We start from the raw sequence: 18,109 nt of genomic DNA, 5'->3' as shown, positions 1-18,109 counted from the left end.
ATAAACACGCCATTGTGAAAAACGGCAACATGAAATAAAAACAAAGCTACTTTGGAAAACATTGATTTTGAAATCTAAGGTTCTGAAAAAAGAAGAATTATAATAATATTCCACATGATAAAAAATGAATATTTTAAAATGCTGTTTTAAAATAATAAACAAGTTTTTAAAGCAAAATGAAATATATTGAATAATATAATGCCTAATTTAAAATCAGTGTGCAGGTTTTTCACCTTTTCATGATCTTTTTATATATTTATGAGAGATTTATTGGTTGGTTGTGTATTTGCATGAGGTCACATTTATTTATTTAATCAAATATTTATTTATTTAATTATGAACAGTATAGGACTCTATACACCACCAGGGCCCCGAAGTGGCGACAAAAATAAAAAAAGACCCAAATCTGGCAACCCATTTCATAGCTCTGAATGTTGTGCAAAAGAAAGTGGCCTGCACTTTAATGATCCACCTTGTCAACACACCTGAACCAATCTGGCAACCCAATTGATGACATTACGCCATTCTTAGCAACGATTGGTCAACATCATTGCATCTAAGCCTGGCATAGTGTGCATTTACTAGCCCATTTTGTTTCAATAAAGTTGGGAAAAAGAAAGAAACGACTGCATTTTGTCACACTGATCAAAGCGACAACAAGAGAACTTCATGCCAAAGATACTTTATCATCAGGAGCTGGAAAAAGAGGAAGAACTTCAACATCAGTCACAAGGTAAGTTTGGAGGATGTTGGGGCCGTATTTTTACATTATCCAGTATTTCTGTGCATTCGCGATTTACGTAAAATGCTAATCGATCTGAGGTGAAGATTGCACATAAACGATCCCGTTTGTCGTAATTTCCAATGGAAAACTCTAAAATAATTCTCTTACCCAAGTTTCCAAAATGAGGTCGGACATGACTTTCCAAAACGGCGAAGAGGAGTAAATAATGACAACAGTGATGATGGCTGAAAAAGGTTTTAACTCACGTTATCTTATTGTTTGATTGTTTTTCTAACACACATTCATGCGTTCTGCATTTTCCGGTTTCAGTAAAAAAAACTGCTGTTTATCTGTTATAGACAGTCAGGTAGTCTGACTTTTTCAATAATGTGTCTTAAAATCTTTCATTGGCATGGATTATGGAGAATCAAAACTGCCAAATAAGAAATAAAGGTTCTCATTTATAAATGACAAACAAATTAAATGTACATATTTTAAAATTATGAACATACAAAATAATAGGTAAAGAAGTGTATAAATGCTTATATTTCCATTTATACTGAAATTAGTGTTCACATTAATTATTTATAAATGGGTACAATTATTTTTTTATTTGTATTTGGCAGTTTTGGTTTTACATAATGATGATGTTTTTCACAGTTTCTTCTGCTCTCAAAAAGTATCAAATAGTGCTGGAGGTTGTGCAGCGTCCACATCCCAAGATGTTCCTGACATCACTGAAGACGTCAACTCAGGTCATTTTAACCGCATGTAAATTAATTAAAACAACAGTTTCTGCATAACCCCTTTTTCATAAACAGCAGCTGAAGAGTATGGAATCCCGAGTTGTTCATATTTAAATAAATAAATATGATCTTGTGCAAATACACAATCAAACAATAAATCTCTCATAAATATATAAAAGGATCATGAAATTGTGAAAAAACCTGCACATAGATTTTAAATGAGCCACTAAACTATTATTAGTATTCTGCTGTAGTTATTTTATTAGCTTTATCATTGATTATTGTACAATAATGATTCTTGTTTTTTATCTGCAGAAGAAACTCCTGTCACCACATCTACTGTTGAAATGGACAACGTTGATGCTGCTGCTGGTAAGTTCAAATCCACCCAATATGGAACCTAAATCAAACTAATTGTTTCATTACTACTTGAAAAATAGTCATACATTTGCACACACACACAGTGAAGGCACTTCTTTCCAACCTTCTGCTACCAGCATCACAGCAACTGTTCTGTAGATTTGATTGGACTGTTGGACTGATTGGACTTTTCACTGTTTGCTGTTGAAGTTCTGTCTCTGATGTTCCAGAGGCTCCAAGAGAGGCGTGTCTGGAAGAGGAACCAACTGGATCCAAAATTCCTCCAACCTCAAATCCAATTGGTCCAGCTGAATGGCCAACCGCACTCTCTGATCCAGTAAGAATGGATTTGGTGCAAAGAGGTCCTTTTCATACTGATAAAGACTTTGACTTTCCAGAAACCCCCTCATTGAGCTGCTGTGTTCTTTATTTTGGATTGTTTTATCGTTATTTGATTTTCTATTAAGTTGGTGTTTTTAATAAGTTGGAGTTTGGGAATGTCATTTGCTAAGTGCCTAATGTTACATTAAAAAAATATATATACATTTGTCATTCATGTTTTTTTCTTTTCACTTTTAAAATTGGTTTTCCAACACTAAATGTGCATCCAACACTCAGTCAGTATACTGTGTTCAATTCTTCAGCAGCAACAATAATCCATTCACAAAATCTATTAATAGAGAGATCTCAGTTATATTACAACAACAGTTGCGTTTTGTTGGTGCTGCTGATCAGTTGGAGGGCCCACACATTAAATTTCGCTTAGGGCCCCCGGAAGACCAGGGTCGGCCCTGGCTTCAGCTGCTCCCTTGAGATGTGCTGCTGAATAACGCAGTCATCCGACAAAGACTTCTAGGCTTCCCCCTTAGCCCTGACAGCCTTTATCAGCAGATCCAGGTCGCTTTTATTGTAAGCCAGAACTGCCCCAGCCAGTGCTTGAACGCAGCGCATTTGGAGTGGCTGTTGGTCTGGATGGCTGCGTCGAACTGGTGCATCCAGTGGAAGATGTCCAGACGAACCACCATCCCACGGTCAACCCAAGGCTGGAACAAAGTCTCCACTGCTGTTGGGCCTTGAGCGCGGCAACACCCCCGATCAATGTACAGGATCTTCGGAGCCGGTTGATTGGCCCGCTGAAACCTCTCAGTCCTTGAAACGTAGGCCAAAGCTTGTCTGTGAATTCCTCGCAGGTCAGCACGAAGGTCACAATTTGGGAGTGTTCGTTCCCAACACTGGTGAACCACTCGGCTGACCCATGAGCCTCTCCAGACAGCTTCTTAACCACCTGAAACATGCCATCGTTTGTCATCAAACCCCAGCAATATGAGGTGTATTTCATCATAAGTTGTGAAAATGACTGCAATATGTCTGAAATGGTAATACAGTGAAACTTTGAAATACTTTTTTGGTGGAATCCATTTTCAGCACAGTGCCAAAGGTGGAGAGGATCTGGTTCCTGTAGTGCTGCACATTGTCGGCCTCTGCCAACAGAAAGGCGTGCCGCAGGAGTCGTGTGGAGGCTAACTCTCTGGAGGGAGGGGGAGGGGGAGGGCGGAAGGTGTGCCCCAAAGAGGAAACAATGCCACGCGGCTCCACGGTGCTCATCAGAAGGGTGGTGTACAGGTCCTTACGATGAAGATATTCTTCATGGGGGTTTTCCTGGACCTGCCGCCACACCTTCACCGTGGTGTTGCCCTCTGTTCTGTCCCACAGAAGGCGAACAACGTTCTTGTCCACGCCGCGCCTTGGAGAAGAGAGAGTCATCAGATGATTCATTTAAAATTCTTTCACATGCTGCTGGGCACACTCACTTGCAGGTGAGAACTGCAGGGAACATGGCTGGATGAGCCTCGCTGAGCTGGGACAGAATGACATGATCCCATGCAAGCCAGCGCCCCACTGTGCCCCCCTCTTTATTTCTGGTTGCCTTCGTGCACGGTCCACAAAACAAAACCTCAGTCAGCATTGTGTACCAGCTGGATACGTCACATATGTGCCGCACCTGCAGAGATCAGAAAACGTGAAGCAAAGCTGAGCAATGTCAGATGTGTTCCTCTTGGAGGCTATATTTACCTACTAAACAGAACAAAACTAAAGCTGTATAGAAAGCCATTAAAAGGCATTAGTATTGGATCTTTTGTCTTGATCACCTCTGCTTAAAAAAAAAAAGGAGAAAAAAAAGGTGAGTCGTACCCGATGATGGTAGCCAGACTTGTAGAGGTGCACATCTCGCCCTGCACCTGCACAGGTAACACCCCGAGGACACTTGAGAGAGTACCTCCACGCTCCCACAGGACGCCAGACAAAGACGCGGCTCCTGAAAAAGAGGCGTGGAGCTGGTAGAGCACCGCTGATGAAACCAGGAGGCTCCCGAGGGTAAAACCACATCAGGTCTGATTTCATCACCCTACTCCTTTTCAGATGGCCAGAAAACGTCTTTAAATATCTGAACGGCTGTGAACAGTCCTCTCTCTGTGTCCCCCTTCAGCCAGTTGACGTCAGCAGGCAGGATGCTATTGGGGTCTTCCCACAGGCGCACCCAACCCTCGAACTCCACCTGCATCGCAAATTATATACAGAACATGTGATCTAGTTTGAATTAAATGTAAGAGATTTAAAGTAGTCATATTTACTAACTTACAGGTGAGTCACTCGGAGGCAGTTCCACAGGAGTAACGTGACTCTGGGATGTGGAGGCCAACCCACTGGTCTGAAGAACAGATGCTGAGTGCAGCATGGGCCTCGCACCACTGATCTTAGTCTGGGAGGATAGAGATGGAGAGGTCCTCTCTGGATGAAAGGGGGCAGATGAGGCAATATGAGGCTGGGAGGAAGATGCAGATGAGGCAGTCATCTCTTTCCGGGGGGGAAAATGAGGATGAGCTGACCCGGCTGGCTGACTTCTGGCGACCAGTCCAGGGCATCCCTTGCCTACGCCCAAGTGGCCGGGATAGGCTCCAGCAACCCCGTGACCCCGAAAGGGAAAAGCGGTCTAGAAGATGAATGAATATTACCCTAAAAGCTTCACATGTTAAAATAAGTTAAAACAATTTCATTTTTGTACTAGCACACTTGATTCCATGCAACAGAAGATCTAACCAGCACTGTTCTTCTCATACAGTTAGATCTTGAAAAAGGAACAATCAAATTACCAGAGCTGACCTGACGAGTTTGATATTGGTGACAATACCCACTGTATAAAACTTTGTTTACCAAATATTGTGGACATTTTTGGGTGCTGGCAAGACTTCAAAGTGTGTTTAATTCAAATATCTTTGCAAATTCTTTGTAATTGCTTTGCAAAATGCTGTACATTATATGTTTATTATTCTTTTATAAATCCTCATCTGGCCTTTAAAAGCACGTGCATGCACATACGTTTACGTACATGCATGTGCACACGCGTGCATACACATACATGCATGCATGTGCACATACAATTACGCACACGCATGTGCACATGCACTTGCAGACGCATGTGCATGCATCACGCATCACTCAACATAGTTTTAAAAATTGGCCGTGAAAATATTAAATGTTGCAAGTATCTGCTTCATCTGCTCCTTGGCACCATCTAGTGGACAAAAAAATGTACTACACTCAAAGTGGAAAAAGGAATTATTGGAAGAAGGGATTTCTATTTAACTAATGAATGAATAAATATGTAAATCTTTGTGATATCAACATAAATGGTAACTATATTAACATAGAGTCTGTAAAAAATTACTAATGTTGCAGAATTTTAAAAGCAGAAACCAATTTCAAGTTGAAACTGGACTTTGTAGTCATTTAGCAAAGATTCAAGAACAGTTTAGATTCTGTTGGACACCATGGCGTGGAGACATGTTTCCTGAGGCTCCACAGAGCAGTAACATATTATTTTAAAGCACATTTATCCTTTTTTTTTTCTACACACCTCAAGTATGCTTTTGAGGCTTCAAATAATCGAGATGTCAACAGCCTAACCTTTTTTTCCGCGAGGGGTCCCTTTTTTAACTTTTGAAGAAGGCCGCTACAAATGCGCCGAGTTTTCCTCCTGCTTCCCGGTCGGTTAGCAGTGCTAGCCTCAACATCAACATCTGATTTGGATTCCATAAGCACTCTTCCACTGTTTGAGTTACACATAAGACATAACATACCTGTTTGACCACCACTGTTTGATTCCAAGAGTGTGTTCATTTATTTATTATTCATCACAGAAATGGGGGTTACATTTGTCTTGCGTTTGATTAAATAAAAGCAAAATCTGATTTAAGTTGTCTGCAGTTTGTACTTATTGCTTTCCTTAAGTAGGGGGTCAGAAAAAATTGAAGATCGATTAAAAAATAAATAAAACCAGAGATTTTATTTTCAGGCCATATCGCCCAGCCTTACCACAAGGAAATCACAGCGCCTGAACTGGAGCTTTGTAAACCTCCACCCAGTCTTCTGCTCATTGAAAGGTTAAGCTGTGCTGCTGAAAGTCATACTCCGACAGCCATTCTATCTTAAAAGAATCACATGTCTTTTTTACTTTGGCTCGGTGAGAGGACGTGCCGCTGATCGTTCGTTTTGCCATCGTTATAAAGGGTCGACGTAAACGGTACTCACTCACGTGTCTTCCCTCCAAAACACTGGTCGCGGCATGAAAGGAGGCTGTCAGTGACGTTGTTTACCTGCGTCATTACGTACGTGAACCGCATAATAGGCTGGAGCAGTTAGTCACCAGTCACATTCACTGACTCACATTGAAAAATAGCTCCAAATAAATTTTTATGTATTTATTTTATTTTGAATTCAAGTTTTTTTTCTTTCCTGTGCGCCGCCTAGATTTTCTGTGCTCGGAGAGTGTCAGCAGTGCGCTATTGCGCACGCGCACAGCTTAGAGGGAGCAGTGGATAACCATTAAGGCACGTGCCGGTACCAGCGGATCATCATAAGACATGCCGTGAGGGCGGCCCCCGCCAGGCAGGTCATCACCAGCCCTCTGACAACTGTTGTAGCCGGACGGATGGGATTCTAGAGACAAAAAAAAGCAATCAGGCATCAATTTTAATAGCAGAAGAGGACTGACTACTGCTAGACACTTACGTTCGGCGGCTCCTCACGATAGGTCGTGTAAGTAAGTCTAAACAAAGTGGACAATGAAGTTATCAGTTAATACAAAATAGTCATTCCAAAATGATTCACCAGAACAGGGCAGAGGCTTGTGACACATCTGATGTTGTTCACGCCCTAATGAATCAGTGAAAATGAAGACACAACAAGGACAAACAATGTTTGGAGATATGTTTGTATAGATTATAGAAAACAATAAGTAAAGATATGGAAGCGATTGTAAGGTAAAGTCAAAACCAGAAATGCTTTTTCCTTTTCAAAATGAAGCTGCATTTTTGACTCAAAATTAAAATGATAAAGTAATCCGCCAAAATGCTTTTTCATTTCCTTCCTTAACACTGCTTATTCTGTCACTTAATTAAAATGATAATGAAAATAGTATTTGACATTTCATTTTCAAAATGTTCCATGCTAAATCTTCTTACTCTATTGGCTTTTCCCATCAGGGGTCGCCACAGTGAACATGGTAAACTTGGCAATGTTTTACGCCGGATGCCCTTCCTGACGCAACCTTCTCAAAGCAACCGGGCTTGGGACCGGCACAGAAGTAGAGAAGGGAACAGGGAGCAGCCCGGATTCGAACCCTGGTTTCACGGACGGAAGGCGCCGCAAACCAACACAAGCAAAAGCGGCTCCCGCAAAATGTTCTCTGCTAAATGTGTAGCATAATTCATTTAGAAATGTCTAATTTGACAATTAAAATGGATTATTAGAAATGCTTTTTAATTTTCAGGCAGTCTACTTACTGAACAGAGAGCTGGGACGCCACTTGTGGCTCCTCCAGGCGCCTGGAGTTTGATGTTTCTGGGGGGCAGCTGCCTGTGTTTGATTCTGAAAGACAAAAATCTAGATGTCATTTTTTCATACTCTGGCAAGGATGGTGGATGCAAAAGTATTATAACAATCCAGCCTAACCAACACTTGAGCGGGGAAGCAACAGCTGAGCTGCTCATGAAGAGGCTTCTTTGGAGAGCTAATTGTGCCCCATACACTGCACAATCCCGGTCAGTCTCAGGCCGGATTGATCAGAAAGAGAGACAATATCTCCTTTAGAGCAAAAAGCTTATTTAGTTTATTTATTAAGTTTCTCAAACAGCCAAAACAGGATGGATGTTAGTTCAACTTCCAGCCTTCTAAACTCAAGGTTTCACCCCAAAACTCATCACTTCCCATGAGCCTTAGGCGCTGGAGGCGGGGATAACCCCCTGGTCGCTACACTGCCCCCACCTAAGAGGGTTAAGTGTCCCTACAACCCTCACATAACTGCAGAACAGCCCCATCAGCGTGTTACCTTTCAGCCTCAGGCTTCAAACCGCTGTTATTTCCGGTCCGGTCCCGGTCAGGACGCAAACGGTAACTAATGAAGCGGGACACCGTTGCTCTGGAACAGGCTAGAAGCCGTTTATTTCTTTGCTTGGATCAAACTGTTAGTAAAGCACAATGTCTGCAAACGTTTCCTCGTTCAAAACTCAGAGAGAGCACATAAGCTGGCAGAGCAGCCCCCCTTTTTCCTCTCCTGCGCATCCCCTCTCCTGCCTCATCCTGGAGCAACCAAGCACCCAAGGCAACGCCTCCTTCCATCACTGTGTTGCCTCCATGACAACCGCATTGATTCACAAAATAGAAACACAACAAAAAGGGGAGGGTTTCGCCATGCTAAACGTTTGCCGTTTGGACCAACACGCATCTTCTAAATGTGCTTTTATTACTGTTATGATTATTATTAAGTGCCTGCTCGCTCATAATTTTTTTAATCCGTGCGGTCAGTGCTCAGGTCCGCGGAAGGCGGAAATGCTGCTACGTTACGTAGTCCTCAGAACGTCTATGTTTGATAGTTTCAGCATTGTAAAGTATAAATGCAAAAATAGGATACGGGTCACTTTTAAAAGATAATGTAAGCGGGTCATCAAAAAAATCGGATATAGTCAGAAAATCGAATTTGGGCATCAAGACCTGCAGTGTAAATGCAGCCCTAGTCTCGCGGCTTTTCCTCCCGGCTCCTGCCACGCCCACTGTTCACCGTAATCAACAGAGCAATTTAGCATCTAATAGAACATCAACAAAGCAACAGAACACGGGGATACTACAATATGTTACTTACCATGGGAACTAGCATAACCTGCTTTCTGGAATACCCCCCAGGCCAGATTCACGCACTTTTTTCTTATTATTTTTTTAAGGTACCCATTCTATCGTCCAATCAGAAACAGACCATCTTCCACAACAAGAAGTGTCTTACCCATGTCACCTGTGTCTCACCCTGCTACGACAGTTTTGATCCGTTTAGAATTGTTAATGTAATTGCTAAGGACTTTTTTGATCGATGCAGTTGGACACAGTGACATGACGGACTATTAAATACTTTTCCATCCGTTTTCCTGACTGTTGTGGGGCAGCTGAAGATACGTGTCATCATGAGGTTGTCTTTCCTCCAGTTTATTTAATGTCCTTTCTAGATTCATTGTTAACTTTAATTTATTATAGGCTTTGCTTTCAACTGACCAGAACACTCATCCTTTACTGTAGTGGTCACTGCTTTGTACTTTTGAAGCAGCATCGCTGATGTGGTTTGTTCAGTGGATGCAGATTTTCCTGTAATGCGTCCTCTGGCTCACCATGACAACATGACCTGATATGAATACAGATGCCTTATAGAGACAACCATAAAACATCACTGCTCACCCAATACTCAGCAAACAAACAGCCAGCTTCATACGACCTTTGCTCAGGTTGACTTTTATTGGAGACCGGCCTAATTTGGGAGGAACAGTTTGCTCACCAGAGTTTCCAAAGTGAAAAAGTACATTTATTTTAATTAGGTTGTAACAAAACACGAGTGGGAAGAGACATGGGCAAGTTACAATACTATGGTCTGTTTAGATAAGAGCTATATTCTCTTTATTTCTACAGTTTCAAAAAAAATCTTATTTTGTTTGTCACTAAAACAAAATATGGAATTTGGAACATCAAGTTAAAGTAATAAGGAAAACTGCTGTTTGTTGAAAAAAGAAAAAGTATAGACCAACTGTTAACTATGTAATTATTAGTACTAGATTTTAGATTAAAAAAAATTGAGAAATCACTTTGTAAATGTATTCTTTACTGGGAGAGTTCATTACCATTTAGTGTAAACTGGTAAATAAAGGATCTGAAGGATGGGATTGTGCAACAACTGTCACTGAGCAGCAGTTAATAACAAACCATCTTCCACAACAGGAAGTGTGTGTATCTTGCTTACCCATGTCACCTATGTTATCTTTTTGAGCTATGAGCGATCCAACAGGCTATGTGTCGACCCTCACCATGCTACGACAGTTTTTATCCATTTAGAATTGTTAATGTAAAAGCACAGCGGCGGTTGCTAATGTAGCTGGGGCAGACTTTTGCTGTGGGGTGCGTGCAGCGCCGGCTAAAGTCTTCTGCGTTGTGTTTTCAGATGAATAAGTCATCATTGCCATCCAGAATGAGGGATTTTACTGTGTTAATGCTAAAATAAATACAGCACATGTGTTTTTATTTCTGGTCTCACTCCAACACTCACCTGAGGGAAGGCAAAAAAAAAAAAAAACCCACAGACACACATGAGACCATGCTGCAAGTTAGCTTAAGTCTTGCTAACACTAACACACTTCTGAATGCTGCATTTACCCTTAACATTTTTCACATGATTGGCAAAAACAAAAAAGGCGTGAGAAGAGTTTTAAGTTATGAACATTGTTTTTCTATGTTTTAAAATTTAAACTCTCTTTTCAGTCAAACTAGTGCGAGTAACGTCTACGGCTTACCTACTCTTAGAAGTTCTCATGGGGGACTGAGGAGAATGCCGCGAAAGAACAGGAAGTAGCGAACCATCAAAATAAAAGTCTCCGCTTAAAACATTCGCATGCAAATAACAAATTAAAGATAAAAAAGCAATTTTGGTGAAATTAACACAACAAACATCACATGGCCTACACTAAGGACTTTTTGATCGATGCAGTTGGACACAGTGACATGACAGAATGTTAAATAAATACTTTTCCATCCGTTTTCCTGACTGTTGTGGTGAAGCTGAACTGTCCACTAAAAAAAGTGATTCTGGCCTCTAGTAAATGCTTCAAATATCTTTTTAGTTCACTTTAATTATTTTAATCACATTTTTCGGTTATACCTAATTAATTTAAGTAAGTCAAACATATTTTTTCTTTTTAAAAACAACGTTATTAAATTGTAAATATAACTTTAAAAATTATGTTCATCCAACCTGCAATGACGTCATCTAATTTGCGCATGCGCACACCATGCACCCGCCATTTTAAGATCAGAAGCGCGTGCCTTAGTATCACTGCAGACAGAAAAGGGAGCGGGTTGATCGAAGTTGCCTGGGTTTGGTAAGTAACGTTTTCAAACTTTTTTTTGTCTTTTTACTTGACTTTAATCTTTTACAATTGTTTGACCTTGGTCCACAAAGTTACTAGCCTTAACAATGCCTCGTAGTTTTGTTTTTAGCCAGCAAATTAGTCATTTTGCATCATGCTTGAGTATAGCTAAGCTTTAGCTAGCTTGTTTTTCAGACTAATCCGTAGAGCAGAGCTAGATGCCGCGTTTTTGGCACTATAGTGATACTTTATCACCGCAAATGTAAAGGCAGCTCTCTTATAGCAGTAGGGCAGTTGACCGGGGCACAATCTGACACCCCCCCCCCCCCCTCTTCTCGCTGGTTTCTCTAAACGAATACGCCACGTGAAGTTGACAAACTGCGCGCTCGGGTGCTGCATAGCGACGATATAATCACGCTCTCTGTGTAGAAAAACGTGGGAGGAAAGCAAGCGGGGGTGTGGGTGAGTTTCACTAACTTACATCCGCAGACGACGTGAACAGGGGCCTGTTGCACAAAAGTAGGATAAGGGATTAAGCCAGGATATCTTGGTGATCCTGGCTCAATTGATCCCCAATCCGGTTGCACTAAAGCTGGATAGGGGGCAGGAGGATATGTTATGGTATAAGTTACCATGGAGATTTATTCTGTGGAGCTAGCCTGCTCCAGACCAGGCTAAATTCCAGGATCTATTTAATCTCATCCCTAATGTCAGTCAGCTGTCGCCACAAATGGAAACCAATAGTTATTTCACTGCTCACTATACATTGTTATCACATATAACTAGACCCCCTGTCATTATTTAAACGTTTGTGATCATTAATTTCAATCATTTTGGATAAATAATGAGTTTTAGATGATGTTGCTATCATTAGATAATTTACAGTTTCCCATAGACTATAAGGCTATATATAAAATGATAGAATATTAGGGCCACAGAGGGAAAAAAAAGACAAGTCATAATATTGTAACCAGTTGTTTTAAAGGAGGACAGTTGTTAAAATGACAGATGTGGGGCATTTCGTGAAATTGTCCTTCGGTATGGTTTCATAAACGAAGACATGCTGATGTGCCAGAATATGAAGTATCACATTTTCATAACTATCAAAACTGTAAAAAGAATATGTTGCTTTTCTGCAGAAAGAACCAGCCTCATAAATTTATGACTTTATCCTTTTTTCCTTAGTGGGCCCTAGTACTCTGTCATATAAAATAATACACATTCCATTAAAATATGAAAACACAATGTGTAACATTATGTTCCTTTATTGAATAAGGACAAAACAAAGCAGGTAAACTACACTCAAAAACGTTCACTTTGAATGAACATAAAAAACTTATGGAAATGATTTCCACATGATTAGAGAACGTTACTTGAACAAAAATGAATCATATTGGTCCCACTCAATGTACTTAGGAGTCTTCTTGCAGGAAGTAAAGGTGTAACTTGTACTAAAGCTGAAAATGTGACCCCAGAAGGCTTTAAATCTTTGTGTAGAAGTGGCTGGAAGTTTTGTTAGACTGGACTGTGGCTTTTGAAGTATAAGTTAATGCTTCACTTTTGGCAAGTGTCTATTTTTTTAATAGTATTTTTGCATAGATATTTGAGTCTGTGATATAATAACTGGGTCAATGTTACACTAGGATGACTGGACAAAATATACTAGATTAAGTTTTATAGTGATACATTTATTTATTTTTCCTTTACAGACCACAAGCAATGTTCATCAGAAAAGGGAAGCAGTTCTCAGAGCACTTTGTTGGTACCTGGGGGAAGATGAGTCTAATTCATGAGTACAGGGGGGTATTCCAGGAAGCATGTTTAAACTAACCTGACTTTAAGCCTGAACTCTGGCTGAAATCCGCCTGAACTTGCTTACTCTGGGTATGTCGGTTCCAAAAGACCGGATATGAGTTGGCGTAATTACGCTCGACTTAGTATAACCCTGGGTTAATGCACGTGCACAGAAGGTACATAAAGACATTCTCAATAGATTGCCGATTTCCGGAGTCACCATGGAAACGCGCGGAGAACCAGAGAGAGCGCAATACTTTAGTGAGACGGAGTCTGAGATTTTAAAGACGGCGTAGGTAGATTATACGTCCATCAAAACAGTAACACGGCAGCATCCGCAAAAGAGAGTTTCTGCTTGTAGTAGAAGAACAAAGTATCTGCACAAGTTTCTGATCTTATTTCCATTTTCCTTGTGACGTGTATATATATATATAACTTATCCAATTTTGCTACCTTAAATGAAATACTTCTATTAGTAACAAATAATTGAGTTAAATTTAATCAACCTAATTTCTTACGTCTATAAAACTCAATAATTGTTTATACAACTCAAATTTATGTATTATCTAACTACATGTCATATTACTCCAATTCATTTAATATTTTTTCCATCTTAAATAATTATATTTCTTGATCTCTCATATGTCTAAGTATGAGCCGGCAGATATGTCCATTTTTATAATAATAAAAAGGACGGTAAAAAATGCACGCAGGGCTCGACATAGCCATTTGTCCGCTGGCCCGGTCCTGTTTTTCGAGCAGTGCGGACCACAAGACTTTACTTTTCACTTGTCCGCTCGGGCCACTAAAATATTTAACGGTTTATATATTCTTCACCTTTTTCAATAAAGTAAATTTTGCGAAAACGTGTAGATTTACCTCGTCTTCATAATTTAGTTTTTCTGCTAGTCCTGTGTTCAAACTTCAAGGGTTTCTATGGGAAACCTTTGATCACTTCTCCTTCTCTCCCGCCTGCGCGCGCTCGGCTTTCACTGCCGAGCACCACGCGGCACGCGCTCACTACTTTTTTTTTTCAAACTTTATTGAATGTAACGATTCAATACAAAACAATGTTAAACAGCAACAACGAAGGCACAAGCCAGTGGGTTATTATTACATTTGATTATAAATCCGACACCGTCACTGAAGAGAGACTGAAGCATGTCAGAGATGTGGAAGACATGGCAGGAATAGATAGGAATATGTTGGATGGAGTAATGGGTATAATTAGTAGTATGGACAGCAAGATATTTAATGAATGCATTGAAGATGAAACTGTATCCACTAAGCTTTAAGCTGAATGTCAAAGAATCAAAGGCAACTCCAAATACCGGAATCTCACACTCAAATGCAGTAGAATGTTAAACTACTTAATTTTGTTTTTCTTTACAACACTGTAAGCAGTAAGTATTTCTAGTTAGCTGAATGATCTCAGTTAGACCTGCACAATATGAGGAAAACTCGTGATATGCGATATCAGAGATTAAAATTGCGATAACGATATAATTTGCGGTATATAAACAAACAGCAAAATTACCAAATAACCATTCCCAGTTTAAAAATTATACTCCAAATGACCCACGTTGACATAGGTTACAAACATCTAACATAACAGGGCTCCATCTGATTGGTCAACAATGTGAAGGCGTCCATCCGATTGGTCAAATGCATTAAGGGATTTATTTGATTCGTTAAATGGTTCAAGCTGCCATTAGATTGTTTTAACACATTTAAGGTTTATGATTTATTGCGATATTTGCCGTTAAAAGCACCATGAAAACTTCTTAACTAGTGTTAACTACTACACTGCAGTGCTCTCTTCAAAACATCTAAAACAGACTAGAGCAGATTTAAGTTTGATATGGTCTATTTTCAGTCATTGAAAAGTGTAGAAATAAGTGATGTCACCAGAATGCACCAAATTGTACCATATTAAAAGTTTCCGGGGGGCCATGCCCCCAGACCCCCCTAAAGTTGCAAGCACCTGCGGAGCGGCGGGTCCCGCTATGCGCTGTGTCGGGCCAGTAACTTTCAGGCAGGGCCAGTAAGTTTCAAAAACTACTGGCCCTATGGGCCAGTGCAAATTTCTGGGCTATGTCAACCCCTGGCATAAATTCATTAAAGAATCATCCGTCATTATCATTACAGAAATACTCGGTAGGGGTGCTATATAAACTCATCATCCTCTCCTTCACTCTTACTCATGGTGCAGAGACTTAAGCACAGTATGAGAAAATAAATCAGCAAAACACGGCAAAACACAGTAAAACAGCCAAACAACTAAACACATTTGGTCAAAAACCCACACTTAAACCCAAATCCGTCCAGACAGGCAAAGGGAATGATATCCCAGAATCCTTTGCGGTGCCGATCTAACGGCAGCCCCAAATTTAACACCTACTTAATTGAATTAATTTGAATGAAAGTAAAATAACTGTCTGAAAGCTACGTGTTATTTTTAAGCTGACTTAAAAAAACAAATGATTTATCTTAACTGAAGCAAATAACTAAGTTAGATCAAAGTAAAAAAGTTAAATTTTCCAACATCCATATGTGGTCTTATCACCCTCTCACGGTGAAAAAAGTATTATCTGAGCTTCTTCATCCACTAAATCATCTTCAAATGGACACGGCATGCTGCTTCCCCTCTCTGTAAACAAACTAACCTTCAACTAAACCTGCTCCCGACCAGGTTATGTTCAGAGCATGAGTTGCCATGGCAACTTGACGTACCCTGAAACATACCTCCATTTCTGGAACCGAAAACTGAGGTTATCAACTTCCTTAGCCTCAAACTTACCGTGGGAGCTAGCATAACCTACTTCCTGGAATACCCCCCTGGGTAAGCCTATAATCAAGATCTTCAGATTGTTTTTACTTTTATTTATTTAATTTTTTATTTTTCTGCATCTGTAAGTCCATGGTGAAGAGAAACTTGCCCCCTTTCCAAAGTCTTCTGCCACTTTTCCACAGTGGGGAAAAGTGAACCTTTTCCTGTATGTTAGGGATATTATTGTTTACATTTGTAAAGCACACTGTGAGATATTTATTTGGAAAACAAAGATGTGTATCACCCCAAAACAATTGCTTCCCAAATCTGAAATTGCTAAAGACGCACTAAATACGCCAAATATGACATTTACTGAGTTTCATTTTTTCTTCTTTTGGGTTTTCCTCTTCAGGGGTCGCCACAACCAATCAGTTTCCTCCATCTAACCCTTTTTTTTTCTGCATCCTCTCCTCTAACAGCAGCTACCTTCATGTCTTTGATTTTCCTCTAGACCTCTGGCAGCTCTAGACTCAGCATCTTTCTACCTCTGGACATGCCCAAAACATCTGTCTGACTCTATCTGCAAAACCTCTGACAAGTACTGCCCCTCTGATGTGCTCATTCCTGATCCATCCAGGTCCCTCCCAAGGAGAACCTCGGCACCCTTCATCTCTGCTACATCCAGTTCTGCTGTCTCTAGACAAAACAAAACGCATACTTGCAGCTTAAGGAATATTTGAAAGATATGTTTATTTAACATTAGAAGTCGCATAGATAAAACATCTACATAACATTGCACACAGACACAGCCATATAATCTCTTGTTAGCAAATTTCCAAACAGTGAACATATATATAAGTCTAGAAGATGGATGCAAAAAGGGAGTACAGAGATCAGTATCAACTGCAAAAGTAAAACAGTGTAGAATTTAAAAAAAATTTAACAATAAATTCAAATGCATGTTTAAATTTTTCAAATTCTGGGCCCTCAATGATGACTGACCCATACACAGGGTCTTGGTTGTCCTGTGTTTCATTGGGAAGGACCAAGACAATCTTGAAGCGATTAGTTCAGTCCTCTTTCACTGCTTCTCGGCTGACATCCTGAGAAGAAAAAAAACTGTAATTAGAAATAATTAAGAATAGATCTCAAGAAAAACAAATGGCCAAGAGAGTAAAAAATGTTAAAATTAAAAGTATACTTAATTTAGTTTCATTTAAACAATAGTCATATGACAATTTATTTTTATTTCATGTCACACAACATTGTTCACAGGGGCTGACCCTGAGACAAAGACATGTTTGGGGGCCATACACGCCAAGAGTCAACACCCACAACCCTGGCCTGGGCACATAGTGGTGCAGAGCCCTCCAGTCACCAGGCTGGAGCTGTCAATGGGACAGCAACTGTGATGGTAAACCAGAACTATTCCTAGTGTGAAATGTCCCGATGGGAGGAAAAACACTGGAGCCAAAAAAAAAACAAAAAAAGAAACGGGGATCAAATCAGGGGAAAAAAAGGTATAACTGAAATAAAATTATGCTCCTAAAATAACAGTAATAATTCATCAACAGCTAAAGATAATTTAAAAAGGGTAAGAGAATAAAATGCATATAAAAATCAGTTAAAAACCTAATAGAAAAAAATATGCACCTATTTTCTCTTTTAAAAAAATCACGTGTAAAGAATATTTTACCTTCAATAAAATATCACAAGTAAAAACCATATTACAAGGTTAGTCAATCATTGAAATATGGTCATGATGATCATAAGATACCTCATACTCTTTGATCATCTTCACTTCTCCACATCCATCTCATGTTGTGGCACCTGAAACATACCAATTAAAAATTTAGAATAAAACCAAACGACCACCCAACCAAATCTTGTGACACATTGAACCTAATCATTTGGTCTTACGTTGTCAGCTGGGGGTGGGGGTCCAGATTAGCAGTCAGAATGTGCCATGCTCTTGAAAAACAAAGGTTGTTTTTCAACTCCTTATTAACTCATGGATGTAGATTGATATTTATTTATTTTTTATTACATATATTACAAATGATTTGAAAAGTTTTTTGTAATATTACCTGTATGGCCAGGTGTCCTGTAGTTGTACAAAGTAGTTGCTTATGGGCATTCAAAGTCTGATGCTCCTTCGGTTCTGACTTCCTGTTAGACTCTAAAAGGAGAACAGAAATATGGCAAGCGGCAAAGACTCTCTTAACATGCATATGATTACTATGGCGCCATGGTCAAAAAA

At 39.9% G+C, this 18,109-nt stretch overlaps 1 protein-coding gene and 1 long non-coding RNA gene across 6 annotated transcripts; both read right to left on the bottom strand.

The window, feature by feature from the left end:
* Window positions 1-1,704: 1,704 nt before the first annotated feature.
* Window positions 1,705-10,955, bottom strand: LOC144994214 (uncharacterized). 4 transcript variants are annotated; one of them, XM_078951215.1, is made up of 7 exons: window positions 10,713-10,955; window positions 4,472-7,758; window positions 4,242-4,387; window positions 4,024-4,147; window positions 3,642-3,832; window positions 3,232-3,574; window positions 1,705-3,115 (listed from the first exon to the last, which is right to left on the bottom strand). In XM_078951215.1, exons 2-7 carry the CDS (start codon window positions 4,682-4,684, stop codon window positions 2,735-2,737), a joined length of 1,398 nt encoding a protein of 465 aa, XP_078807341.1. In that variant the 5' UTR covers window positions 4,685-7,758; window positions 10,713-10,955; the 3' UTR covers window positions 1,705-2,734. The 4 variants fall into 4 exon arrangements, with proteins under 4 accessions (XP_078807341.1, XP_078807342.1, XP_078807345.1 ...); XM_078951216.1 differs by lacking the exon at window positions 10,713-10,955 and having other exon boundaries at window positions 4,472-6,828; window positions 6,901-9,939; XM_078951219.1 differs by lacking the exon at window positions 10,713-10,955 and having other exon boundaries at window positions 4,472-4,620; window positions 4,719-9,936.
* A 5,624-nt stretch (window positions 10,956-16,579) lies between these two features.
* On the bottom strand, window positions 16,580-18,032 carry LOC144994219 (uncharacterized). Of its 2 annotated transcripts, none has more exons than XR_013657657.1 (4): window positions 17,937-18,032; window positions 17,770-17,820; window positions 17,627-17,679; window positions 16,580-17,313 (listed from the first exon to the last, which is right to left on the bottom strand). It is a non-coding gene; the product is annotated as an uncharacterized LOC144994219 (long non-coding RNA). The 2 variants fall into 2 exon arrangements; XR_013657658.1 differs by having other exon boundaries at window positions 16,580-16,952.
* Window positions 18,033-18,109: the final 77 nt, after the last annotated feature.

Source organism: Oryzias latipes, chromosome 8 (genome assembly GCF_053564925.1).
Source record: "Oryzias latipes strain Hd-rR chromosome 8, Olatipes_Hd-rR_3.1".
Taxonomy (NCBI): Eukaryota; Metazoa; Chordata; class Actinopteri; order Beloniformes; family Adrianichthyidae; genus Oryzias; species Oryzias latipes.
Note: the sequence above shows the minus strand (reverse complement) of the source record. Positions and strands in the feature narration are given on the sequence as shown.

Coding starts and splice junctions, on each gene's coding strand:
- LOC144994214 (XM_078951215.1), bottom strand. CDS start 4,684: ATGACTGCCTCATCTGCATCTTCCTCCCAGCCTCATATTGCCTCATCT. Junction 4,148..4,241: donor TTCTGGCCATCTGAAAAGGA/GTAGGGTGATGA, acceptor CCTCTTTTTCAG/GAGCCGCGTCTTTGTCTGGC. Junction 3,833..4,023: donor AGTCTGGCTACCATCATCGG/GTACGACTCACC, acceptor TGATCTCTGCAG/GTGCGGCACATATGTGACGT.